Source organism: Phodopus roborovskii, unplaced genomic scaffold, assembly GCF_943737965.1.
Source record: "Phodopus roborovskii unplaced genomic scaffold, PHOROB, whole genome shotgun sequence".
Classification (NCBI taxonomy): domain Eukaryota; kingdom Metazoa; phylum Chordata; class Mammalia; order Rodentia; family Cricetidae; genus Phodopus; species Phodopus roborovskii.
This window is the reverse complement of record NW_026126418.1, coordinates 20775544-20793638: the sequence shown is the minus strand read 5'-3', so window position 1 is coordinate 20793638 and position 18095 is coordinate 20775544. Positions and strand designations below refer to the sequence as shown.

Below are 18095 nucleotides of genomic sequence, written 5' to 3'. Positions count from 1 at the left end.
ATTAAGCAGGTGTAATGCTACTTCCTGGTTTCACATTCAAGAAGTCTTGTAGCCAGGTGGTGGCTCACACCTTTAATCTTAGCACTTAGAAGGCTGAGGCAGGTGATCTTTGAGTTCAAGGCCAGGCTGGGAGACGAAGGGGAGGAGAGAGAGAGGAAGGGAGAGAGGGGGGAAGACAGAAATGAGAGAGGAGGAGAGAGGAGAGAAAGGAGAGGGAGACAAAGAAGAGAGAAAGAGAAAGAGGGGGGGGGGAATAATGGCCATGAGGCAAGTAAGAGAAGAAATGTCTGCAAGTTTTATTTGTAGAGACTGGTAAACTTGAACCATAAAACTGCAAGCAGTGGTTTAGAGAACATGTTGCTAGTGGATGAAAACAGTTCCCTCTGCCCGAGCCTAAGGCTGGAAGTGGCTAGGAAGGAAGGCAGTGGCAAGGCAGTAACTGGACGGGCTGAAGCCTGGGTGGTGGGGTTTACTCAAGCCTGCTCCAGCCTGTGTCAGGCCCTGGGGTCATATACCCGGCCCATGAAGACTGGGTACTTGTGTTGCTGGTCCCAGAGCAGGAAGAGGAAGGGTTGCTGCACCTCGAAGATGATTAAGTTTCGGGCCACAGAGATGGCGGAGGCTGCAGCTGCCTCCACGCCGGTCTCTGTCAGCTCTAGCACGGTCTGGTGCTCCATGGAAGACACCTGAAGATCTGGGTCCTCAGTTAGCCCACACAGGTTGAGATCATAAGTGAAGTCAAAGAATTCTAGGGGAAAAACAAGAGAAAAACAAAATCATCAGAGGTCAGTAGGAGCCAGGTGGGTGCACACCTTTAATCCCAACATAGGCAGAGGCAGGTAGATCTCTGTGAGTTCAAGGCCAGCCAACTCTACATGAGCGAGTTACAGACAGCAAGGGTTACACAGAGAAACCTTGTCTTGGAACAATAACAAAACAAACCAGAGAGCAGCAGTAAATGCTTGGTTGGTGTAGATTCTGCTCTTACATTTCCTGGGTTAGTCTTAAATTTCTCTAGTCTCTTTCTTTTCAGTCTACATCATCCCTCTTGGTCTTGAAAGTGGATTTTGTGTAAGTGGGAACCCTGGTTAGCAGGCCCAACTACCACGCTCAAGAAGCAAGAGGCTTCACTCTCTGCCCACCACCAACTGTCCACTGAAAAAATGAAAAATCATTTCCTTGTCTCCAGGGACTTTGGGAAACAGAGATAGATAATATGCTATAAAATGAGACCATGTGAGGGTATAACGCTATCCTGACAAAGAACTTCTGAAACCTTAACATTTCCTTAGCAACAGACGTGCTGGCAGCACATTTTGTTTTAGTATCTGAAGGTTTTTGTTTTTGTTTGCTTTTTCAAGACAGGGTTTCTCTGTATAACTGCCCTGGCAGGACTCTCTGTAGACCAGGCTGGCCTTGAACTCACAGAGATCCTTCTGCCTCTGCCTCCTAAGTGCTGGGATTAAAGACATGCATCGCCACCACTACCCCCACCATCACCACCCAACTAATATTTGGTTTTTGATCCCGGTTTTTAAAGCCCTAGTAATTCCTCAGCAGTAGAAGTACCAGGCGTATCTTTTAGTCTATTATTTGGTTTCTGATCCTGGTTTTGGGAAATTAGATTATATGTTAGGTGATCAAGTTGTCAGGACAGGAAATGAGTGACAGATCTAGCTAGGGATGAAGTCACAGGTTAGAAAGGGGTGCTTCTAAAGTCTCCCCCAAACTCAGAAACCACAGATTCATATCTAGATGGGTTTGAGCTTATTCTGTGAAGTGGTTGACTAGTGAATGTGGCCAGAAAGTGAATATCCACAGCCCATCTGGGTCACCTGTTCCAGTGAGCACCAGCAGAAATACCCCTGAGCGATGGAGATCTGGTTTGACTTCAACTAGTTCAAAGGTAAGTCATGCAAACTTCGGGTGTGTTACATATAGTTTCTGTTTTCTCAGTGACCTTTAACACACATAGCTGAGGTGAAGAAAAGCATTCTAGAATAATAGCAAGTTTTTAGCACCACTTTCCCCCTTCTCCTCGTGACCCAGGTGAAATCTCAAATGGCCAGGGCTCACCCATTTTCTCCATGATTGACAGCATGTCTTGGCTGCTCTTTACTTTGATACGAGGCATCATAAGGTAAGTGGGCTGGTATTTAGACAGTGTCAGCTTCTTCATGATGGCTTTGAAGACAGTGGGGGTGAGTGCCTCTTCCATATCTTCAAGTTTGTGCTTCTGGCTCTGGGGTACCATGATCACAAAGCTCAGGTTGTGAGAGAGCTGTAGTTGTCCCACCTGGACAGTATGCGATAGACCGCATTAGCTCTTCCAACCCAAGCTCTTTGCTGTCCTCCCCCTTGCCCAGGGCTCCAAGACTGTCTTCCAGAGTGTACTGCTTCAATAAGCACCAGCCAGACCTGACTGCCTCGATGTGCCATGAAATGGGGCCAGTTGGTCAGACTAAAATGCACTGATCCTGGTGAGAGCTCAAGGAATGAACACAAGTTTTGGATCATACCCTGACTAGCTATGTAATAACAGAGAGGGGTTTGGTTTCCCTCTCTCCCTTTCCCCCTCCCTCCCTTCCATAGAGTATTATGTAACCCAGGATGGGTTCAAACTAACAGAGGATGATCCTGAGCAACCTTCTTCCTCTTGCCCCCCCTCCCCATTTTTTTTTTTTTTTTTTTGAGACATAGTTTCTCTGTAGCTCTGGCTGTCCTGAAACTTGCTTTGTAGACCAGGCTGACCTTGAACTCACAGACACCTGTCTGCTGGGATTAAAGGTGTGAGTGCTGTCTCCTGAGTGCTGGGATTAAAGGTGTGAGCCACCACCACCTGGCTGACCCTAAACTACTGATCCCTCTGCCTTCATTTTCTATATGGTAGGATTACAGGTACATACCACCACAGTTAGTTTTATGGGTGCTAGGGATCAAACCCACAGCTTTATGTACACCTGGCAAACACTCTACCAACTGAGCTTGAGATAGTTTATTTAATCCCTGTTTCTTTTAGATTTCAAATTATTTCTAGATTACTTCTAATACAGAATACAAAACTGCCATGCAAATAGTTGCTATACTGTATTGTTTAGGAAATAATGACAAGAAAAAAGTTTGTTCATGTTAAATATAATTGTTTTTCTCAAGTGTTTTCTGTCCATGGATGTACTGTGGATATGGCATGCTGACTTAAAGCCTTCCCCAAGAGACACAGATATATACACATAGTGGAAAGGTCAGGAATGCTTAGGCACTGGGCATGGGAGAATTTACTAACTAGAATCTTTTGGGCTCCATATTCTGTTTTTGGACAAGATCTTTCTTTTATATAGCCTGGCTGTCCTGGAACATGGTATGTAGACTAGGCTGGCCTTGAACTCACAGAAAATTATCTGCCTCTGTCTCCAGAGAGCTAGGATTAAAGGCATGCACTACCAAGCCCAGCTTGGTTGGGTTCCATATTCTGTCTTATGTGGTTCAGTGTTTGCTAAAGAACTTAATTCAGCCTGTAATAACTTAATTCAGCCTGTAATGGTGGTGCAACCTTTAATCCAAGCACTTGGGAGGCCGAGGCAGGTAGATATCTGAGTTCCAGACCATCCTGGTTTGCAGAGTGAGTTTCAGGACTGTCAGGGCCACACAGAAAAACCTTGTCTCCAAAGAACAAAATAACAAGACAAAAAGTTAACTTAACACCTGTTTATACATATACTTAACACATATCTACACATACACAGTGATATAGCTATGAGTATACTTACACATATGCATAACTGTACAACAGTACACACACAGAGGACATAGAAAGCTATCGGTGGACCCAGAGTGGTGGCTGCTAAGAGAGATGCACAGAATTTAAAAAAGACTCACTTTTTGCCATTTGATGCAGTAGAGATGAGTGAAGAAACTTTAGAATCATGTCTAGACTCATGTCTTCCAGCCTAAACTTCCCTGCCTCCAAAACGAGAAAGAGGAGAAGCAAAAAAGAGGGAGGGACTACTAAATGGAAGAAATAGAAATAGGGAATTTGCAAGCAGGAACTCCATAACGATAAGCCATCACAGAAAGAAAATCAGGACACTCAGATACATCTGAAGCAGGAATGGGATGAGTCAAGAACTTACCTTGGCCTTCAAAGTCTGGTCACTGAAATGGGCCATAGGGTACTTTTTGCTACTCATCATAGGCACTTTAATCACAGAGTTTTTGTAGCGGAAAGATGCCTTCATATTTTTTTGTTCAAATGTTTTCTTCCACTTGGCTAAGGGAAGAAAGGGTAGCTATAATGCAGGTAGGGACAAAAGGGTGCTAAAGGCCCTGTTAGGAAAGGGTAGGACAGTCACACAGGGATGTGGCTGTGGAACTGTGAGGCTGGTGGAATGTGAAGACAGGATGGGATGGGAGGCAGAGCTGCACTAGGCACACTACTTGCCAGATGTTTTCCTTACCACTCAAGTAGACAGCATTCAGCAGGACAAGGCGAGTGTCAGAGGGCAGGCTGTCTAGCAGCTCACTAATCTTGTGATTGGTTTTCTCAGCCACCCAGGTGTTGATGAGTTCTAAGTTAGCATCATTGTCTGGGCCCAGAACTCTGGGGCTATTTCCATACAGACTCTGAGAGGCATTCACGTAAGTGTCCCTTATGGCCAGGTCTGAGAGGCAGACAAGAGAGAGAAGTATGAGTCCTCTGTACAATTCAACTTGCCTTTGAAGAGCAAGTGTGAATGATCACACTTCCCCTATGTTTTAGTTTTCCTTTTTGCTTTTTGTTTGTTTGTTCTTCCTCTCCTAGGAAGGGTGCCTCCCACTCACTACCAGCCATTCTGATACCCTACCTCCACCAACTCTTGAGCATCCCTGCAGAAATGGCCAGTTCTAGGGTCCCAAGTTTAAAAACAACTGCATCAGATTATTTCTGAAGTTTCTTCTCCTTATTTATTGCTTGCTGGTATTATCTACCTAACATAAGCATGTAAATGATAACAGCACAAAAGCACAAAGGGTGAGTCTGAAGACTTGGCCTAAAACTTTGCAAAACATATCATTTTATGCTTCTAACTCTAACCTTCTAACTTCTAACCTCTAGAAGTGTCCAGCCCTACTATTAACAGACTTTCTTACTCTAAAGGATGGACAAACGCAAATGATTTGCCTAGGTCTCAGAGAGAGAGGAGTCCAGCTCCTGAAGCTACTGAATGTCCTGCTGCGACCCCCATCTACTCTTATTCATCCCCCGTATAGTCCCTCCATCCTTTTTTCCAAGCCTTGTCTTCCAGAATCCTCCATGGCTTACTGTCTGCCCTGGACACTCACCTGGGCTGTGGAAGATCTGTGACACAGAAGTGACACCTTTGGATGAAAAGGCCTTCAGAGCCTGGTGGACACAGGCAAAATCCTTGGGGTAGGAAAGGACACTCTCTAAGTTGCTTTTGGTGCTGTCTCCAGCCCCTACAACAGAGACAGAGAGAGATAAGAGTTCTTGGGAGAGGAACAGAAGACCCACTATTTGGGACTAGGGCTGAAGACTGACTAGAATGGAGGGTGTTTCCTGCTATGGTGGGGTTTCAGAGCACCAGATCTTCTGGAAGACAGTTCATGGGTCGGGAAGAAGATGGTGGAAGGTGCTGAGTTGTCTTACTACACTTTCCCAGGACTTCAGACATCTTCCTTCCCTGTTTCTCCATTGTTGTAAATCACATATATCTTTATAAGCACTGCTCCACACTAACTCTGATTTAGATGGTTTGGATTTACAAAGGGGCATCCTATAAGCAGAGGCATTTGATCACTATTATAAGAGAGGATGGGTGTTCTTTTCATTAAACACTTAATTGTGCACATCTTCTCTGCTACAACAGCTAAAATTCATTGAGAGCATTTCTTCTAGTCCAGGTATTCCAATGCTTCTCCTATGTTATCTTATTAAATCATTGCCAAACCTTTTACATAGGATACTCACTTTCCTATTAGATAGAGGGGGCCTTGAAGTTTCAGAAATTGTGTTATTAATGCATTTAAGGCCACAGAACTAATAGGTGGAAGATAAACAAAGCATTTAAACTGAAGTGAATGGAATCAACTGACTAGAAAGGATCTCTCTGGAGATTCTAAGGATGTCTGAGTACAGTCTGGTTGTCATGCCTGGAGAGTCAGGTGCTACCAGCATCTCACCGACTATGATGAGATGTTAGGATTTTGGGATATCAGGAGAAGGGGTTGTGCTTGTGCAGTCTCTAGGAGCCTTCCTGGAATTTTCCTTGCTGGGATGTGAGGGGTATGACCTCTCTCTCTCTCTATCTACTGCCTGTGGTAATTTGTCATTGTCTTTCCTAGAAGAATCACTCTTATGAAGGAAGGTTTTTTTTTTTTTTTTCTTTTAACTCCAAAAGAGTCAAGGTACCACATTATCTGATTCTTGGTTTTCAGAGGTAGATATCACCATCTCTACTTAACAGTTGAGAATTCCTACTCAAGACAGCTTAAGTGAACTGCCCATGGTTGCATAGCTAGAAAGTGCTTTACCATGATTCTATCTTATCTCTGATAATGTCAACTCCCTTATTACCTTTGAATCATGATTGGTGAATAGGGCCTGATTTTATATGCTGTTAATGAGTCCCTAGGGTTTTTATTCATTCATTTATTTTGGTTTTTTGAGGCAGGGTTTCTCTGTGTAGCTTTGGAGGCTGTCCTGGAACTAGCTCTGAAGACCAGGCTGGCCTCGAACTCAGACATCCGCCTGCTTCTGCCTCCCAAGTGCTGGGATTAAAGGCATGCACCACTAACACCCAGCTCCCTAGGGTTTTTATAAGCAATAGTACATAATTAAACCATTGTTAAATAAAGCAGCGTTCAAGAATGAAGATCTATACCCCTATCATGTAGCCTGTTTTACAGCTTCTTTCCAGTGACATAGGCTGGAAGAGGTGTGTGATTGGTGATCCCATGTACAGCCTGGTTGGAAGTTAGAGTCTTACCAAGAAGGACCTGTGTGAGGAGGCTGGCAATGCTGAATGGGGAGAAGGCCATGTTGGTCTCAGCCTTCTTGGTGGCTGAGAAGGCGTGATAAAGCTTCATAGAAAAATCTGTCAAAGCTTCCGCCAGTGTAACCTCTGAGGAGCCTCTGAAATCAGAGCACTGAGCCAGGGGCCCTGGGCAGAAGGGTTCAATGGGAGCCTGGGTGGGAGAATCTGTGGTTGTAGAAGGCTCGCTGGAGGGATCCATGGGGGAATGGCTGGAAGGATCCATGGGGGGCTGGCTGGAAGAATTCATAGAAGGCTGGCTGAGAGAATCCGTGGGTAGCTGCACAGCAGATTGGATGTGCTGGATGATGGACTCGGTGGTGTCAGCTGTGGTTCTGGTGGGTTCATTGGTTGTTGTCCCAGTAGAAGACTGTACTGTATGCTTGTTGGGACTCTGGGGGCCATCTCCCTCAGGGATGGCGTCTTGAATGACCAATGGATCCTGGGTGCTGTGGCTGGTATCTGAGAAGGCTCTATCCTATGGTTCAAGAAACAGGGTTTCATTTCTTAGTAAGCCACATTCCCCTCAACCACTCCAAACAGGAAGATGGTGAGAGCATTGTACCAGTTGCTTTTGGTATAGCCTAGCAAAAATAGGCAATGCTGGGGGAATTCTCTACAGGAGACATGAAATAATTCCAGTTTGTTTATCAGTTATCTGTGTTCAGTGACCGCCATGCAAGAAGTTGTTTTCTTGTAAACAATTTCTTGTACTTGTTTTGACTCACTTTCCAGGGTAGTATAGACATTTGCATTTGTGAGCCTTCTTTGAGGACTGTGGACTTTCAAAGCATGCATGTGGTATACTGGTGGGTATTGGAAACAATTAGTATATGGAAAGGGAAGAAAGAAAGAGTGGAAATTAGGTGCAATGGCACAGCCTGCAACCCCAGTCATCTAGGCATTTGGGAAGTGGAGACAGGAGGATCTCTTTATGGGAAGTGTTTTCAGAAGTGGGAAGGAATGCATGTAAAATCCAGATCCCTTGCTCAATCGGATATCATGTGCTGACTCCCCAAGGTCACCCAGGATGCCAGTTTCCAGAATAACACCCTGCTCATCCACCGGAAGCAAGTACTCACTCTATTCATGAGTTTACTTTTTATCCCTGTCCTCCTAGCTGGCTCTTAACCTTGGCACTGGCCCAGGTCTGTCTGCCAGCCTTCTTCCTTGCACCCCACTTTTTACAGACCCTAGCTTGGAAGAGCCTGCCACAACTGCAAGGGTGGGAGTGGGGTGGGGAGGGGGGTGTTTTCCACAACTTGGGGCTTGCCTTGCCTTCTATGACCCAGCCAAGCCTGGCTGATGAGCGGGGTGGGGTCCATGTATTTTCCCTTTTATATATTGGGTTAAGGAAACCTGGAGAAGGATCCGGCCCAAGGACATTCAGCTAATGTATCTTCTGATATGAAACCCTCCTGCTGTAACTTTCCCGAGTGCTAGAGCTAGGCCTGAATTTAAGAATCCCAGGAGATTCCCTCCTTTGCCAGGGCCTGAAGGGTTAATCCTCCCCCCCACCTCCACCCCCACCCCCACCCCACCTTACAGAGGGACCACTTACCCCAGCCAGCAGCAGCAGCAGCAGGAGGGTCAGCGGGGTCAGCCTGGAGGCCATCTGGGCAGGAACGTCAGCTGCGCCCTGCGAAGCCAGTTACCCTCAGAGCCAGTCCTGAGCCTAGAGCTCAGGGGGTCCACCCCATCCCCAAGCCCGCCCCCACTCCGTTCCAGGCCTCGACCCTTCAAGACACGTTCCCGTCTCCTCCCTCTGGGGCCACCTTCTCCCTGGCTCCGCCCTCTGTTTTGTTTTCCCCAAACCGCTTCCCTTTCCCGGCACCGGCTGGCCCTTCTCTCCCTTCACGCCCAGGTCTCAGTCCATCTGTTCAATCTGCCGGGTCCTGCTCAGCTAAACAATAAGCTAGGGGCAGCAGGAGAGGAGGGCTAGGGCGAGCTGGGCAACACAACTATGAAGGAGGGTGAGGCAGAAGGCTCAAGTGGAAGAAAGCCTTTGGAAACTGCAGAGATAACAAACGGGACTGGAAAGTGGGGGAGAAGGAGGCTGCAGACCTCCCTGCCAAGCCCTCTTGACTTCCTTCCCCAAAGCCCCCATTACCAAACTTGGTCCAAGTTCTTGGTCACTAGGCAGCTTCAGGGAGACTGAGTGGACAGGCGCAGAGGGTCAGTGAGGGTGGAGGGGGGGGCAGTCTCAGCTATTGGTTGACTCAGGACACTGCCCAGTTAAAATTTAAGGATAATTGATCACTAGTGTGAGTTCCCGTAAATCAGGATGGGAAAGGCCTGGAGCTCCTCCTGGAATGGGGTGGAAATGGGGAAGATGCGATGGGATGGGGTGGGGAAGCTTGAGGGCAGTTCTCAGCGATACACAACCAACCATTCCTCTTATGCTTCGTGGATCAAGATAAAAGCAGAAGAAACATAAATGTGTCCAGCATTTTACAAGAGATGAGCACTTTTGGATAAATGGGTAAAGTAACCCTTTGAAAATAGGCCATTTGATAGTTAAGACACCAAACCTTAGGAGCAGTTAAATGTCTGGTATTTCCATTGCTGTCATTTGGAGATATGAAAGGCTTGGGCGCTAAGTCTCCTAAAGTCCTAATGGGTACGGGATCATCCCTATCACTACACATAATCAGTTGTTCCAAGTTTGAGAACAAAGAATCTGAGGTTCCACCTGAGCCCGGGTTTCAATTCCTAGTGCCGCAACAAACCAAAACAACTACAAAAAGCAACAACCAAGACAGAACCACAATTCCAAACCAGCCAAACAAACAAGTCTGGCTGTGTATGTATTTGTGATTGAGTTGTCACAATAAGCCTGTTAAAGGAGACCCTGGCAAGGAGGAATCCAGTTAAATGTGAATTTTAAATAAGTCCCATGCAATCTTGGAATATGCTTGTGATAAAACTTTTTGCCATTATTGTGTATCTAAAATTCAAATTTGACTGAGCCGTCTGTATTTTATTTGCCGAATCTGGCAGTCCCACATCCTCTACAAAGCAAAGCTCTGGTAACCTGGTGTAGCTATGAAGTTCTGTTATCATCTAACTGCGGGTCTGACCTCTGCCTGGGTTTGCCTCCTTCAAAAAAGTTTGTAAGTGTCAAAGGTAAGTTTGGACCACATCTGGCTGATGTTGAATCTAGGGTCAATCTATAAGGAGCCAACAGAATGAGATCCTATGCCCCAGCACTTTCTGGCTGAAGTTTCAGGGTGAACAGTAGAGAAGCAGAGAGACTTTCTCTGGTTGTACATCTCTTTCCTTGAATATTTTGCTCACCACTGTCTGTGTGCCCTGACCATTCACAGGGTATCTGCATTGAATCAGCTTTCTTATTTGATGAAACTGGAGCTGCAACTCACTGTGCAGTTGTGCTACCTTGTTGACTGAATTTCTTCCTAGTGTGGACGATCTTTATCCAACTGGTGTAAAGTTGTAAATTCAGTCTTCCCTCCATCCCCACTGGGGCGGGCCAGCAGGTGTTTATGCTTTGGTACTTTTTATTGCTTTGTGTGACTGAGCTTTGTCTCTGATTTCCTACCACACACTTCTTTCTGTGGAAGCCACAGTGTTGACAGCCACAAGTAAAAGTTTGATGTGGTTCCTGATGTCATTGTTACCACAGATGATATCTGCATTTACTACTTTTATGTATCACTATTGCCTCACGTGGACATTTTTCTGCTTAGTTCTACAGAGACTGAGCCTTTCTGGAAATCTTACTCTAGAGTGTGCATTCACAATCCTTCTGCTAAAACTCCCATTCTTTCTCCCTGGCAGCCTCCAGCAAGAGGTGGATGGAGATGAGGAATGAAGACTGGAAATTAGACACAAATATTTGTGGAGACCACAAACTTTTCAATTCTGAAAACCCTAAAGGGCTTGTTTGAAGCACACAACTTTTTAGAATAGAATAGTAACATTTGATGATTTCCTATGCAGACATTCTAAATTGCTTCACTCATTTATCTAAGGATACTTTATTCTTTCAAAGTTATCAGTACAATATCTTACATGTACCTTGTAAAACTTGAAACAAGTCAGTTATTTGTAAAATTAAGTCATTGTAGACACAACCACTTTTTTTTTTTTTTTGGTTTTTGGAGACAGCACTTCTCTGTATTGCTTTGGAGCCTGTCCTGGAACTAGCTTTGTAGAACAGGCTGGCCTTGAGCTCACAGAGATCTGACTGCCTCTGCCTCCCAAGTGCTGGGACTAAAGGCATATGCCACCAATGCCTGGCTGACACAATCACTTTTTAACCACTAACCACTCCAAGTGTATCCTTCCAGGATTTCTTATTTATAAAAATATATATAGCACAAATAATTATTGCTTTCTTCTTTCTTCTTTTTCTTCCCCCCTTCTCCCTTACCCCCACCCCTCGCTATTTTTTTTTTTTTTTAGAAAGGGTCTCATATAGCCTTGGACTCAAACTTGGGATATGAGAAGACCTGGAACTTCTGATCTTCCTTCTGCTTTCACTTCTCAAGTGCTAGGGTCTTAATAGGTTTTATGCCTCCATGCCCAGTGCTGGGTGGTGCTGGGGATTGAACCTAGGGCTTTATGCATGCTAAACAGGCACTCTACTAATAGAGTTATAACTCTAACCCCCATAATAATTTTCTTTCTTACTTAATAATGTGTCATGAGAATTTGACTGAGTAATTATAGGTAGCCCTAGCTCATTCTTTCTAACAAATGAACAACATTCCATTGTATGGATGTATCACAAATTATTATTATTTTTTAATCTCAGGCATAATGAAATTTGAGGTGATTTACAAACTAGTCCTAGCTTCCTGCTGATTCCAGAAGGTTCTCTCACTTGCTGACATTTATCCTTTCTTTCCCAGCCACATACCTGATGTCTTTGCTGCCTTCCTGGGCCTAATGTTTGTTCATAGCTGTTGGTTGTCATCTCTTAGATCAAGCAAGAGGTGATCCAGATGTGAATTTGGTCTTCGTTGTAGGACAATTTTGTTGTTGTTCAGGCAGGGTTTCTTTGTAGCTTTGGAGCCTGTCCTAGAACTCACTCTGTAGACCAGGCTGGCCTTGAACTCACAGAGATCTGCCTGCCTATGCCTTCTAAGTGCTGGGATTAAAGGAGTGAGCCACCGACGTCTGTCTGGCCTGATTCATTTTTAAAAAGAGCTGAATAGCCAATAGCTAAGCAGGAAAAGATAGGTGAACTTCCTGGAAGACAGAAGAACTCTGGGGAAGAATCTGAGAGGTAGGGAATTCACCAGTGAGTCATGGAGGAAGCTGGATGTACTAGCTATGTGACAGAATGTAGATTAATATGAATGGGCTACTTTAAGTTTTAAGAGCTAGTTGGGAACAAGCCTAAGCTAAGGGCAAACTTTCATATTTAATAAGAAGTCTCCATGTCATTATTTGGGAGCTGGCAGTCCAAAGAAAGTCCAGCTATACTTTGTATTAGTTACTTTTCTATAGCTGTGATAAAACATGACAATCAATTCAATTTATAGATGTATACCCCCATGCTTGGCTCATGAACTTGTTTTTGAAACTAAGCGTATTTATGGAATCACTTAGAAAATAGTTTTATTTCCTGATGAAATATGTGTTGCAATGGCTGTCCAAATCTTCAAATTTTTATTATTTAAAACTATTTATGGTGGAAAACAGTTCATAAAGAAAATTCCATAGGAATAACCATAGTTTGTTAAGTACTATAAAGGTGATATCCATGAACCATAACTCTGATTAAGGAACAGGATATTGTTGACACTCCAGCAGTTCTTTCTTGTCAGTCACAAATTCCACTGCTGTAGGACACACCATTCTAATGCTATTGCAAATATCTTCCTGCTTGCTCCCTCCCTTTCTTAGTTCCCCCCTTCTTCCCTTCCTTCCTCCCTCCCTTCCTCCCTTCTTCCCAGCCTCCTTCCCTTCCTTCCTCCTTTCCTTCTTCCCTCCCTCCCTCCCTCCCTTCCTTCCTCCCTCTCTCTCTCCTTCCCTCCCTTCTTTCCTCCCTCCCTCTCTTCCTTCCTTCCTTTCTCCCTTCCTTTTTCCCCTGTGGTGATGGAGATTAAATCTAGGGCCTGTGTGGTAGACAAGCACTCCACCACTGTTTATGACAAAGTCTTCAGTAACCCTGGATGGTCCTCAGACTGTGTAAACAAAGTTGACCTTGAACTTCCCATGAGCTGAGAGTACAGGCATATACTACTACACATGGCTTGGCCCTTGAGTTTTTTTGAGACAGGATCTCCCTACGTAGGTAGGCTGGTGTCAGCCCTTCAAGCCTCTTGATTCTGACTCCTGAATTATAGGAGTGGACCATTGTGCCCAGTTTATGAAGTGCCGGGAACCAAATTCAGGCTTCTACATGATAAACAGGTACTGTCCACTGAGTTATACCTCCAGCCTTGGCTTTTAAGTTTGTATTACAGTGTACATTCCTAGATACCTGACTTCTCTCACTGAAAATAACACTTTTATGCATGCATGTTCATGTGCATACATGTGTGTGAGTGGACACATGCTTTTGTGACATGCACATCAAGACCAAAGGACCACCACTTCAGATGTTGTTCCTAAGAAACCATGCATCTTTCCTCGCCAGCTTGGAACTCTCTAGCTAAGCTGCCTGGCCAGTGAGCCCTGTGATCAGTGTGTTCCTTCCTCCTTAGTGCTAGGATTACAAGCATATTCCTCCAAACTGGATTTGTTCTTAAATTGTTTTCTCTCTTTTCTTTTAGAAAATTAATTTAAAAGTGTGTGTGTGCATGCTGGGTCTTCTGGCAGATATGGCTGTTGAAGGGCCAGTCCAGCTGGTGTCTTCCTGCGACTGAGCAGGATGGAGAGTGTTGACGACACAGACCCCCCTCCCTAGTCACTGGAGAGAACCACACTGAGTCAGGAGCCTTGTCAAAGCAAGACTCGTTTTATTGTAACAGGCAGATACTTATATAGTGTTGGGGCCAGGGGCATGAACCTTAGGATGGGATGAGGTGTTGGGGCCAATTATGATTCACCTCATCAGCAGTAGCTAGTCAGAGGCAGTTTTAGATTAGGCCTTGCTGAGTCACTTCTATTCAGAAGTGATAGGCCAAAGGCAGGTCAGGCTCAGGAAGTTACACTGAGCTTACTAGGCCTCGGGCTTGAGTCTTTTTAACATGTGTGTGTGTGTGCGTGTGTGTGATGTGTGTTTGGGTGCCTGCAAAGAGCAGAAGAGGGCACCAGAATCTACTGTGCCTGGAGCTACAGGTAGTTATGAACTGCCCACATGAATGCTGGGAAGCAAACTTAGGTCCTGAGGACAACTTGAGGGAGTTAATGCTCTTCTACCAGATGGATCTTAAGGATCAAACTCAGGTCATTATTCTTGGCAGCAAGCTCCTTTGCTTCATTGACCCATAGTTGCCCCCATGCACATTTTTTTAAAAGTGACTTCCAGGGATTGAAATCAGGTCCTCATATTTGAGAGGCAAGCACTTTACCAACTGAGCCATCTCCAAGCTAGCTTGGCTGTCTTTAAAAAAAAAAAAGAAAAGAAAAGAAATCAACAATTATGGCATGTGGCTGTGGTTTATTTTCATTTCTGCATAGTTTGCAGTTAGATTTCTTCTTTTTAAATGTGAAAAAGTAGAATCTCACTATGTTTCTCAGGCTGGCCTTCAACTTCTGTACTGAGTCTTCTTGCTTCAGCCTGCCTCAGAGCTGGGACTGATGCATACTGCCCATTACACCTTGTTAGTTTTCAGTTATTTTTAGTGTTCTATAATTCTATTTGTTCCACTGTTGATGGATACTTGGGTTGCTTCCAGTTGCAGCCTGTTTAGTGCAGTGCTACTCTAGACATAATGGTCTTCAGTACTTTTCTTTAGGGCTTATACACAGGATTATCATGGCTAAGAGATGTTGTGTAGCCTCAACTTGACTAAGACTTTCCAATGTGTTTTTACCAGTGTAGACTCTCCCATTTTACAAAAGTATTGTGATCATCCTGTTTAGTTTTTCCTTCCCTTCTTTTTATTTATTTGTCTTAGGATAGCCTCAAATCCCTGGTCCTCCTGCTTCTACCTGTCAAGTGCTGGGATAGTCACAGTCTATCACCCCATCCAGATAAATTTGTTTGTATTTCGAGATGTCTTTCAAGACAGGATTTTCAGTGTAGCCTGGATGCCAAGCTAATCTCAAACCGGAGATTTCCCTGCTTCAGCCTCTCCAGTGCTAGGTTTGTAGGTATATGCCACTACAGCTGGTGCCAATGATGGTGAATTCTCCACATTCACTTGGTTATGACAGTGTTCTGCTATTTGGTCAAACATTCTGGAGGAGTCTATAAGGCTAATTTTAATATATATTAAATATATATTTATATAATATATTATAACTTATTTATATTTATATAAATATAAATTATAAAAATATATAATAATATATTATAATAATTTAATATATATATATAATTTTGAGGCAGGGTCTCACTGTGTAGCTCTAGTTGGCCTGGAACTTGCTATATGTACCAAGGTAGCCTTGAACTCACAGAGTTTTACCCACCTCTGCCTCACAATGCTTGGACTAAAGGCATGCACCATCATGCCTGGGTTATTTATTTATATATGATTGTGTGTGTGTATGTGTGCCTCGTGTATGCAGGTGCCCACAGAGAGCCAGAGATGATGTTAGGTACCCTGGAGCTGGAGTTACAGGCAGTTGTAAGCAGCCCCATGTGGATCCCGAGACTGAATCCAGTCCTCTGGAAAACAGAAGTTCTTTTAACTGCTGAGCCACCTCTCCATCCTCGTTATTCTAATTTTTATTCTCTGTGTTTGTTTATTTATTTGTGCGTACATGAAAAAGTCAGAGAAAAATCTGCAAAAATTGTTTTTTTTTTTCCTTCTACTGATGTGGATCATAGGGAGGGACTTGATCCACTGACCCATCCAGTCCAGGGTGGTTTTTTGATGAACTTTCTGAGGAAATCAAGTTGCCCTCCATGATGCAAGAGGGTCTTGTCCAGTCAGCTGAGGTATTAATAGAACAACCCCTGCACCCCCACCTCTCCAGCAAAGAGGAATTTTGCCAGGAGACTGCTTTTGGGTTAGCTTCCACAGTCACAAGAGCCAATTTCTTAAAATAAATTTCTTTTCTATATATACACACCCTATTGGTTCTGCTTCTCTGGAGAAACATGACTAATACAGACCAATATTATATGCAGCCCTTACAGCTGGAGAAAATCAGGGTGCTTTAAAGGCTTGTGGCAAGATTCCCTTCCCTCTGCTCCCTGGGATAAGGCCTCTAGCTGATATAGCCTTACTTGTCAAAGCTATCAGATACATCCCTGCTTATCAGTGAGAGCTAGGTTTCAGTTCCTTGGGAGCCTGCAAAATAAGCCAAACAAGAGCCATCCCAGACTTTTGTTATTATGATGCCTGAATCCCACCACCCCTACTTTTATTCTGATCCTAAGACTTCAGCCCCTGTGTGGTCCACTGTGATGTGTGTTATCCTCATCCATGGGAATAGCATATAACTGTAGGGACTCTCAGAGGCCAGAAACATCAAATTCCCCTGGAACTGAATTACAGATGGCTATGAGCACCTGATATGGGTGTTGGGAACTGAACTCCTGTCCTTTGGAAGAGCAACAAGTATTCTTAACTACTCAGTCACCTCTCCAGTCCAGGGTGGGCATGGTGGTTTGAGTGGCAGATGTTTTCCATAGTCACTGGCATTAGAATACTTGGTCCCCATTGGATACAGTTTGGGGAGGCTTAGGATGTGTGGCCTTGCTGGAAGATGTATGGCTGCAGGCCATTTCTGGTGTATTTTCTGTTTCCAGCTACCTTGCTTTCTTTCTGTGATGGTGATGGACACTTACCCTTCTGAAACTGTAAGCCCAAATGAATGCTTCCTTCTATAAGCTGCCCTGGTCATGGTGTTTTATCATAGCAAGAAAAAAATTAACTAATAGATCTGAGAACTTTACTATTTGGTTTAATTTAGTTTTTCTAGGGCAAAAATATTTCTGTTAACAAGGCCAGTTTTTACTTTGGATTTTACTTTTTAAATAAATTGGAGAGAATGAAGAGGAAGAATAGGTTCCTTACAAAAAATAATATCCACATATGTACTCAGGTAATTTGGTGACCACAAAGACTTCAGAACATGCTAGCATTTCAAATACTTAGTTTAATATTCCCAGAGTCTACCAATGCCTGCCCCACTAGACAATGAACTATGTGTCAACTTCACTACTGTCTCCTTGGCTCAGTGTCTTCTGCTCACCAAAGTCTAGAAAATAGTTGATAAATGTTTTCTAAATCAATGAAAACATCCTGTTTCATTGGGAGAAAGATGCCCTGAGAGCAATAGCCCCTGATGAGCAACCCCAACAATCACTGAGAATCTTAAGTGATTGTGCATAATAATCAGTAATGGTGTCAGGCATCAGGTGACTTGAAGAGGGAATGGGAACTACTTGGGACTCCACTACTATTGAAATGCAGGTGCTTGTCTATAGCCATACTATCCTGAAAGGGCCTGATCTTGTCTGAAATGCAGGGGCTTAGAGAAATGGTTCAGTGGGAAATCTGATGCCTATGCAAGCGTGAGGATCCGTGTTTACCTCTCCAGCAACTGTGTAAAAGTGAGGAAGAGCTGTATGTGTCTCTGTCTCCAACACTGGGGATGGGGTAGTGGAGACAGACAGGGCTCACTGGCTGGCTAGCTTCTCCAAAATGGGAAGTTCTGGTTTCAGTGAGACTCTATCTCAAAAAATATGGTATAGAATGATAGAGGAAGACATTCAGTGTCATCTTCTGACTTGTTTATGTAAGTGCACAGGCTAATATAACAGCACACACATGTACTTTTATGTATTCAACACATACACACACACACACACACACACACACACACACACACACAAATTTACCTAATTAGAGACCGCTCAAGAGTCCCCTCTGTTGACCCCTAACAATTTAACAATTCCATCTTTCTGATACATCTTTCTGATAAGTGAAGGGAAGAACACCAATAGCTAAGGAGAACCGAGTGATTTGTTTGTTT

The 18095-nt window shown here is 44.1% G+C and overlaps 1 protein-coding gene across 2 annotated transcripts; it reads right to left on the bottom strand.

Annotated features, from left to right (window-relative positions):
- Positions 1-272: 272 nt before the first annotated feature.
- On the bottom strand, positions 273-9217 carry Serping1 (serpin family G member 1). Of its 2 annotated transcripts, XM_051184351.1 has the most exons (8): positions 9139-9217; positions 8590-8667; positions 6984-7506; positions 5320-5454; positions 4455-4658; positions 4131-4267; positions 2077-2296; positions 273-748 (listed from the first exon to the last, which is right to left on the bottom strand). In XM_051184351.1, the coding sequence occupies exons 2-8, from the start codon at positions 8641-8643 to the stop codon at positions 495-497; spliced, it is 1527 nt and encodes a 508-aa protein (XP_051040308.1). In that variant the 5' UTR covers positions 8644-8667; positions 9139-9217; the 3' UTR covers positions 273-494. The 2 variants fall into 2 exon arrangements, with proteins under 2 accessions (XP_051040308.1, XP_051040307.1); XM_051184350.1 differs by lacking the exon at positions 9139-9217 and having other exon boundaries at positions 8590-8757.
- Between the last annotated feature and the right edge of the window lie 8878 nt (positions 9218-18095).

Excerpts from the sequence above, each read along its gene's own strand:
- Serping1 (XM_051184351.1), bottom strand. The coding sequence starts at position 8,643 with ATGGCCTCCAGGCTGACCCCGCTGACCCTCCTGCTGCTGCTGCTGCTG. Across the intron at positions 4,659-5,319 it reads ACAGATCTTCCACAGCCCAG|ACCTGGCCATAAGGGACACT; the intron begins GTGAGTGTCCAG and ends TCTGCCTCTCAG. Across the intron at positions 4,268-4,454 it reads GAATGCTGTCTACTTGAGTG|CCAAGTGGAAGAAAACATTT; the intron begins GTAAGGAAAACA and ends TTCTTCCCTTAG.